Source organism: Egretta garzetta, unplaced genomic scaffold (genome assembly GCF_000687185.1).
Source record: "Egretta garzetta isolate BGI_Z169 unplaced genomic scaffold, ASM68718v1 scaffold363, whole genome shotgun sequence".
NCBI classification, from domain to species: domain Eukaryota; kingdom Metazoa; phylum Chordata; class Aves; order Pelecaniformes; family Ardeidae; genus Egretta; species Egretta garzetta.
The window spans coordinates 649933-657862 of NW_009259039.1; the positions used below are offsets into that span (position 1 = coordinate 649933).

The following is a 7930-nucleotide window of genomic DNA, read 5'->3' on the forward strand; positions in this document are numbered from 1 at the left end:
GCCGGCCCGGGGCCGTGGCCATAGGAGCCTGGCGGGGGTGGTCGAGGCCTGCTGGTGTCATTGTTGCTCCTGCGTAAGAGGAGCTGCCTCCATATGTCTTCCTTGAGCCCTCCCAGTGCTGCTCTGCTCCCTCGTCTCCAGCCATGCCTCCCTGTCCCTTTGTCCCCTCTGCCAGGGCTCCGGTAGTGCCTGGATCATGCTTTTCCCACCCACTCACCGACTCTGGCACGCTGCAGGCCAAGAACATTTGCGTTTGCAGAAACCACCATGACTCGAAGCGTAACGAAGTGGGGGATGATGAGAGGTGCAGGAAAACGGGGAGGCTTATTGCTCGTGGCTGGGACAGGTCAGCATGATCCAGGCTCACTATCTTTTGAACAAACTCTGGTGGACTGGAGGGCCTGGCAAGGGGGAGATCCAGGATGTGGAGCAGGCAGTCACCAGGCCTGGACGGAAACCTGCTTCTTTCTTCACCTTCTCTACTAAGCGTGATGCAGAGTCACTGCATGATGTCCATACGTAAACCCTTACTTTGATGCCACAGGCACGGAGGCATCACCCTGGCAGGGCTAGGGAAAGTCGAGGGGCTGTTCGGCCAGCATGTGCAGTGTGTCCTACACTCCAGAGGTGGGAGGCTGGGAGTGCCTGAACGTGCTGCATATTCCAGTAGTTGCTGGTGGTTATCAGCTGCAGCTGGGAGAGGAGGATGAGTCCTGCAGGCAGGATGGATAAGTTTCTTTCTTCATCCTCCCCCAGCCAGCAACCATAACATGTGGACTGTTATTAAAATGTCTGTTCCGTGACACTGAAGAAAACCAATGCCCAGTGTAAAAGGGAGTTTTATTGATGGAAAGGTATACATGATTACGATAGAGATCTGGAGAGATGTGCCATGAAAGAAAACAGAGAATCAGACACTAGCTCAAACAACGTCACAGACTCCCGCTCTGATTAGTAAGGTGAAATGACCTTTTCCAGGACTTAATGACAGAAGAAAATAGGGTGATTGACCACTTGTTCAAAATTTATGATGGTCCTGTGGGGGAAAATCCAAAAGAAAATAGCCTTAATGAGAACAAACCAACAGCTACAGGAAATAAAATACGGTTTCAGGGTACTGGGTAGTCAGTCAGTCCCTTCTGTACAAAACAGATGAGAGCTGGACTAAGGGCTAGCAGCGAGCTGTGCCCATACCACTTAGGAACTGCTCAGCAGGTAACAGCCAGCATATCTGCTATTCTGAGCGGGACACGGACCTGGACCTCCCTACAGCAAGACAGCATCGTACCTCTGACTAGCCAACACACCGCCTCCATGATTTGTGTCTCCTCAAGTGTTCTCCTCAGTTAATTTGTTAGCTGGCCAGGAGGAGGTTTCTGTAAGTCCATGTGAAGTACCCTGCCTCTGCCCATGAAGCACAGGCTTCAGAGGGGGACTTTCAAGGACAGCTGTAGGTAGATTATTCCTGGGTAAGTGTCAATATTTTTGAGGAAACTCCAAAGGTATTTCCCAGTGTCTCTCATTATTCTGTGCTTTGGCTTTCATCCTAGAGGCTGAGCTCTTCCCATGAACAGCAAAGTGGTCTCCACTTAAGAGTCCACTGAGCACGTGTCATGGGTCAGGAGCCAGCCACTGTTTCTGGCTGCTTCCTGAGAAGCCTGGTGGAGGCTGAAGACTCCATTTCTGTGAGGATAGTTATTGCTCTACTCACCCTGCCAATCCCTCGCTCATGCTGCTTTACACTTCACCTTCTCACCTGCTTGGGGTTTTTTACTGGCTTTCACTTACCTTTTCTAATCATTAGTCCATTTCTGCAACAGCCTCTTTGCAAGGTGACGTATACTGAGCAACAGCATACTCCTCTGGAAAAGAAGGAAAGAAATGTTCCTGCTAGCCTGGAGACCACTTCTTGTGCCTTTCCCTGGAGGTGGACATACCCTGCGCATGCTTAAGCTGGAGATCCTTTAAATGTCCTTTGTTCTGGCACATGCATTTTCCTAACTTCCCTGTCATGCCCACTTGTCACCTTGGGCATGAGACCAAGTTCACTAAAGTGAAAAGAGTCTCTCCCCTAGCACTAGATCCAGATCCTGGATGGCGGGTTCTGGGAGTCCCTTAATGCACACAGTGTTTCTGCTGTCCCTGTCCCTCCCCAAAACATCATACATGGTTAAAATCAAAGACCTACCTGTTTCATAGTAATCATAGATCTGCACAGGAGCTGGCTTGAGATGAGTTGCTACAAAGTCCTGCTCAACTGAGAAAGTGATTTGTTTCTTTTTCTTCTGCAAGATCTGGGGATGGAGGGACAGAGATCACATAAGGCTTTTTATTTTGTATAACGCCATCTGAGGCAGACCAGCAGGGAAGCCAATCGATTGTATATTCCAAATCTCACTGATGCCACATATACAGATGTGGGACATCCATTATCTGCCTGCCAAACTGGGATCAGAAATATGTTTGGAGAGTCCAAAGTGAAACTGAAGTGAAGAGCTGTAGGTTTCCTATCCCACCTGTATTACCTGATTCTGTAGTTATTATGCATCTTATTGCCAGGGAGGGAAAAAATATCCCAAAGGACTGAGCTTAATTCTCCAGGATCTTCCGATGGTTGGGACTAGCATTTCAGCCCCTCCCATTTCAGACATGAACATTATGTGCCAAGAAGAAACTGGGAATCAATGTACATCAACTGGGATATTTGCTTCTGTTGTTAGTTCTGCAGATGTACTTTTACTATGTAAATTATGATCCAAGGATTAGATTACAGGTTAGATTTGGGAATGAACTCATGTAAGAGAAGGAATGGATATCTTTCCAGAGCAGATCAGAGCAGTATTTCATGTCCTGTTGGAAGGACTGAGGTTTACAAGAAGCCTACCAGGGGGACATACACAGAAGGGAACCAATTTTCTGGTTTCTTTTATTTGCTATTGACTGAAAGGAGATAGAATTTTTATTAGCTTCTATGTGCTTTTTTTATTCCTAGATGCTAGTAGGGCAGGCGTCAGTTTGAAGCTGTTTTGGAGGTTGGGATGTTACATGTAGTTTAAGGAGTAAGCAGCTTAGTGTTTACAGGGGAAAATTGATGAGGAAGAGAACATAAATGCACTTTATAGAGTGTATCCACTCTGTAGATGCATCTATTACATGCGGGTTTCACCCTTTCTGCAAATCAAATAGGCAGCGATCATAACTTACATTTTCCAGATAAAGAAGAACGTGGTTTTTCTTGTTTTCTACTTGCATCACTGTACGGCCATCAATGAGCTTTAAAACAAGGAAACTGAGGTAAACTGAGATATTTACAAACGATTAAAAAGCAAGTGCTACCTCAGACCTTACCACCGTGTGGCTGTGGGATTCATTCTGTTCCTAGCCAGGTATCAAGGTCTGCCAGCTGATTTTTAGAGCCCAAATGTTGCTGAATAGATGGAGAGGAGTGAGCAAAGGCTGCCACTTGATTTAGCGGGGTGTATGAGCACTTCCCAAGTGTATGAGAGGCACTGCAGCTCTCTTGGGGAATACTGCCTGCCTCCAGTGTTGTATAGGCTTCAGAACTAGTCTGGCAGATTTCCCACCCTTTCCCTCCCCGGGCAGTGCCAGCTCCCAGTTGCAGCTGCCAGCTGCTCAGGCTCTGGCTGGAACCTTTCCTAGTTTTTAATGTGGGAATGTCTGTGTGCTCATAGCTCCCCGTAGGGCATTCCCTCCACCCGGTAATGAAGTTGGTGCAGCCATGCAAACACCTCGCAGGGTTTTGTGGGTGCATGATTCTTAATTGGGCCTCTGTTTTCATCGTGACCAGTCTTCACCTCTGTCCCTGGGGTGACATTTAATCTTGGTCCTATAGTTTACCTTATCCAGGGAAGACTTAACAGGAACAAAACCAGAGAGCATCTTCACATCAATAATGACCATGTTGGAGCTGCTGCGTTTCCCTGTGTAACTGAAACAACAGAGGCCCCCGTCAATCTGGACCGTGCCTGGGGAAGCAAACCTCAGCTGTCTGCTCCTGGCCTCATACAGCAGGGGGAAGCTGGAGTTGACCACGTGCCCTTGCTGACTGGCTCAGACGGGAGATGCTGGGGAGGCCCCTGGCATGAAGGGGCCGAGTGTGTGCTAACACCACGAGTTACTGGGTGTACCACAAGGTCTGTTGGGATATTGGGTCTTACGGGCCAATATCATCAACACATTGATTAGCTCATGGTTCTTGACTTTTTAAGCAGAGCTGAATACATGCAGCACTCTTCTCTGCGTGTCTTGTTATCTGTGCAGCCGGTTCGTTGATGGCACATTACCTGCTTATGAGAACAATATCAAATTTTGCGGGTCGATCCAGTGGGCAGGAAGCATTTGATGTCTGTACCGAGAGTGAAAATCCAAAGGCCCCCTCTGGAAGGTGAATGTTGTATCTCAGTGCTGTCTGGAAGAGGAAAATCCCTTTTGTTCAAGCATGCCAAGGGTTTTTCTTTGCAATCCCAAAACCAAGTGTCACTTAGTGAAGTTTCCTGGCAATGTTGCTCTTGGTTTTATGTGGAAGATCCTTGCTTAAATCAATGACAGACCTCTGCTCTTTAAAAAGGAATGTGCTTGTACCCAGAGTGACCTCCCAGAGAGAAAGCAGTTGGTGATCAGAATGGACTCTTTTTTTTCCATGCTGTGACTCCACAGGAGTCAGAATGTGGGACGGGGAAAAGAGTGTTTAAATAGTTTAAGGAAATCAAATAATTAGGAAAAATAAAGAGAAGTCGGATGGAGAATCATCAAAACCATGACTGTATTGTATGCAGAATGTGAGACAATGAAGAGAGAGCACTTACTTGCATAAGTACGCATCCACTGCCATTGACTCTTAGGCTGTATTTCCCAGGGACCTCAGGAAGGGGAGTCTGTTGCAGCAGGAGCCTGTTCTCATTGTTGACAATAAATACCTTCTCAAAAGGCTTTTTGGAAGTGATCTTGACTACATTTTGTGTAACAGAATTGTAGGTGGCCTCACCATAAGCAGCGAGGGCTTGAAGAGCAATGACTGTGTCCTGAAGGAAAAGAAAATAATAAACGACAACTATCTACAGAGTGTGACTGGTGCAAAGGAGGTCAAAGTCACGGTTCCAATATGAAGCACAGTCACTCCATCCTGGATAAAGAAACCCTGAATTTGTGTATAATTCCAGTGTTTCAATGTATAAGGAGCCATTTCATTCTGGCATGTATGTTTTAGGGTGGAAGAAATCTCTCTACTCATATGGAGGTCTCAGAACATAAAATCTGAGCACTACAGCACACTTCTAGAGTTTTTCATAGTGGTGGAGCATGTGTTTTCTAAGCAACTACAGAGATCTTCTTGGTCATATAACACCTGGGGTTTGGTGTTTTCTAGGTTCATCCCCAACACAAATACCTGTATTTGTTGCTAGTCAAATTACTCTTGTATGGCTTTAACATTCCCATAGTTAAGAAGAGGGGAAAAAAAAATATTTTGGTCTCTCTAAGAGAAAGGCTTGGTCTCAGTGTGTTTGAGACAGCAAATACAAGAGAGAAATAAGACTAGGTAGTCAAAACCCCACTGGCACCCTCAACCAGTGCCCCAATTCCTAGGACTGGCTGGGGAGTGGAAGGGAGTTTTGGTACCTGGGTGGACGAGAAACCTCCATAGGGATTCTGCTGCCTGATAATCCACTGCACAATCCCTGAGGCCTTTGTGAGGTCTTCTTGATTCCGATCAGGTTTGTAGAGCAATGCCAACAGCACGTAACTGGTGATTTCGACTTCAGCTGATGGGGCATGGTCAAGGAAGGAGGGAGATTTTTCTGATGGAGACCTCTCCTCTTGCTCCCAGTGCTGTGAGCCATCTGAATGAACAGAGAGAGGATGAGAAGCAGCCAGAATGGATTACAGGTGTCACTGCTGTTGTATGCCACTGCTCAGAGACATACTGTGTCCTGGCCTCTTTCTCACAAGTACTCTCCACAGAGCAACAGATGTGCTGTGAATTAACTCCAGATAACCATCTGTGGAGGTTGGTTCCTGCGCCTATACTCTCAATATTGTCAAGGTCAGACCACGTACCATCAGTAAGATCTGCTCCCTCTTCCCACTTCCCAAATTCTCCAGATGGCTGAAACTCACCAACTTCCTTTGCTGATTTCTGTAACTCTCTAAGGAATGATTCACATTTTTCTGCCTTCCCAGCTAAGCAGAAAGCATAGGCCATGAGTGCCTGAGTGTAAACATCACTGATATTCTTCTCAGATGCAGTCTCCAGACAAAAAAAGGCATTTCGGACTACAGGGTACTTAAAACAAACAAACAAACAAACAAACAAACAAATAAGCAAACATATGGGTCTAATTCAGGACAGTGGTCTTCACCTGGACAAAGATTTATTTTCTTTGAACCTGTTCTTCATCCTGTCACTATCATAGCAAAGAGAATGAGACTTCAGTTTGTGTACTGACTTTGGGAGAGAGAATACAGAATTCTTTAAAGAGGGATTTCAGAGGAAACATCAGACAAATCACATAGCTTTTCAGTGTGTTCTTGAAGATTTCAGTGTATAAACAGAAGAGTGTTCTGTTTCTTTCAGAGCTAATTCCTTCTGGTTACCTCCACAATAATAATTCACTCTGCACTTTTATAGTCCAGGGTCTGTTGTCTTGAACAAATCCAACCTAGTAGTCTATCCTCAGTGACTCTGGTGTAATTTTAACTTAATTCTGTGAAGTTGCACTAGATTTACACCAAGTAAAAAATGCCCACAGTTTGAGTCTGTGTGCTCACTAATGCACTAATCAGGAAGGTCCTCAGAAAGGATATGAAAAATTGGAGGCATAGAAACTCATTGAAGTCTATTGAAGTCTAACATCTCTCTTGTGCTGTCCTTTGTACTAGCCACTTTTTATAAAGGACAGATAAGCTTTTCAGTCTGATGGACCTTTGTTTTTCCAACATAGCTTTTAGTGCCATTTGTAGACTTCATGGATTTAGCTGCAATAATTTACTGTCTTGACTGAGCCATGTTTGAGGCTAAGCCATAGTGTGTGAGTTACTACCTGTCAAGGTTTTTTTATTGGAAATGAAAAGGTGTCACTAAATGTCTTGGGTGTCTCAAATAGAAGATCTAATCCCACTGAGGTCTGTACAATTTCTACTTGAACACTGGTGGTTTAAGAGGTATAGAGAAGAGAAGGCTCCAGGGAGACCTTATTGCAGCCTTTCAGTGCTTAAAGGGGGCCTATAAGAAAGATGGGGACAAACTTTTTAGCAGAGTGTGTTGTGACAGGACAAGGGCTAATGGTTTTAAACTAAAAGAGGGTAGATTTAGGCTAGATCTAAGGAAGAAATTATTTACAGTGAGGGTGGTGAAACACTGGAATGGGTTGCCCAGAGAGGCAATAGATGCCCCATCCCTGGAAACACTCAGGGCCAGGTTGGATGGGGCTCTGAGCAACCTGATTGAGTTGAAGATGTCCCTGCTCACTGCAGGAGGGTGGGACTAGATGACCTCCCAACCCAAGATATTCTATGATTCTATGGGGAACTTCTCTACCAGAACAACTAGTATAGATAGAGAGTAGGGTCATGTTCCCTGGGAGCTCTCTCTCCCTCTCTTTCTCTCTCCTTACTACCTAGACAATTTGCAGCAGATGCTGGAGCCAAGTCGACAACTGGGGACCAATTCCAGCTGAATACCTGCAGTAGAAGTTCTCCTTACCAAGCCAGAGTGCCCAGCTTCTAGCATGGCAATGGTGATGTAGGCAGAAAGCGACAGCTCGTCATCTACTCCTCCCTGAAAAGGACACGGAGAGAGGAATTTTCAGTGAATGGCACGAGTGAGAAGCCTTTGAACATGAATTCCCAAATCCCAGCTGGGAGAGTGTGGCCAGCTCTGGAGGCAGTCCACAAGGAAGGAGAGCAAACACAC

General features: G+C 45.8%; 1 protein-coding gene across 1 annotated transcript in view; it reads right to left on the reverse strand.

Moving 5' to 3' along the window:
• Positions 1-1800: 1800 nt before the first annotated feature.
• LOC104122789 (ovostatin) overlaps positions 1801-7930 on the reverse strand; it is a 26658-nt gene continuing 20528 nt past the window's right edge. The window contains exons 27-35 of the mRNA XM_009634962.2: positions 7721-7795; positions 6136-6301; positions 5638-5858; positions 4827-5042; positions 4305-4429; positions 3859-3949; positions 3205-3273; positions 2189-2294; positions 1801-1862 (exon numbers count right to left, since the gene is read on the reverse strand). Of these exons, the coding sequence (XP_009633257.1) occupies positions 1801-1862; positions 2189-2294; positions 3205-3273; positions 3859-3949; positions 4305-4429; positions 4827-5042; positions 5638-5858; positions 6136-6301; positions 7721-7795 (1131 nt within the window). The remainder of the gene's footprint in view (positions 1863-2188; positions 2295-3204; positions 3274-3858; positions 3950-4304; positions 4430-4826; positions 5043-5637; positions 5859-6135; positions 6302-7720; positions 7796-7930) is intronic.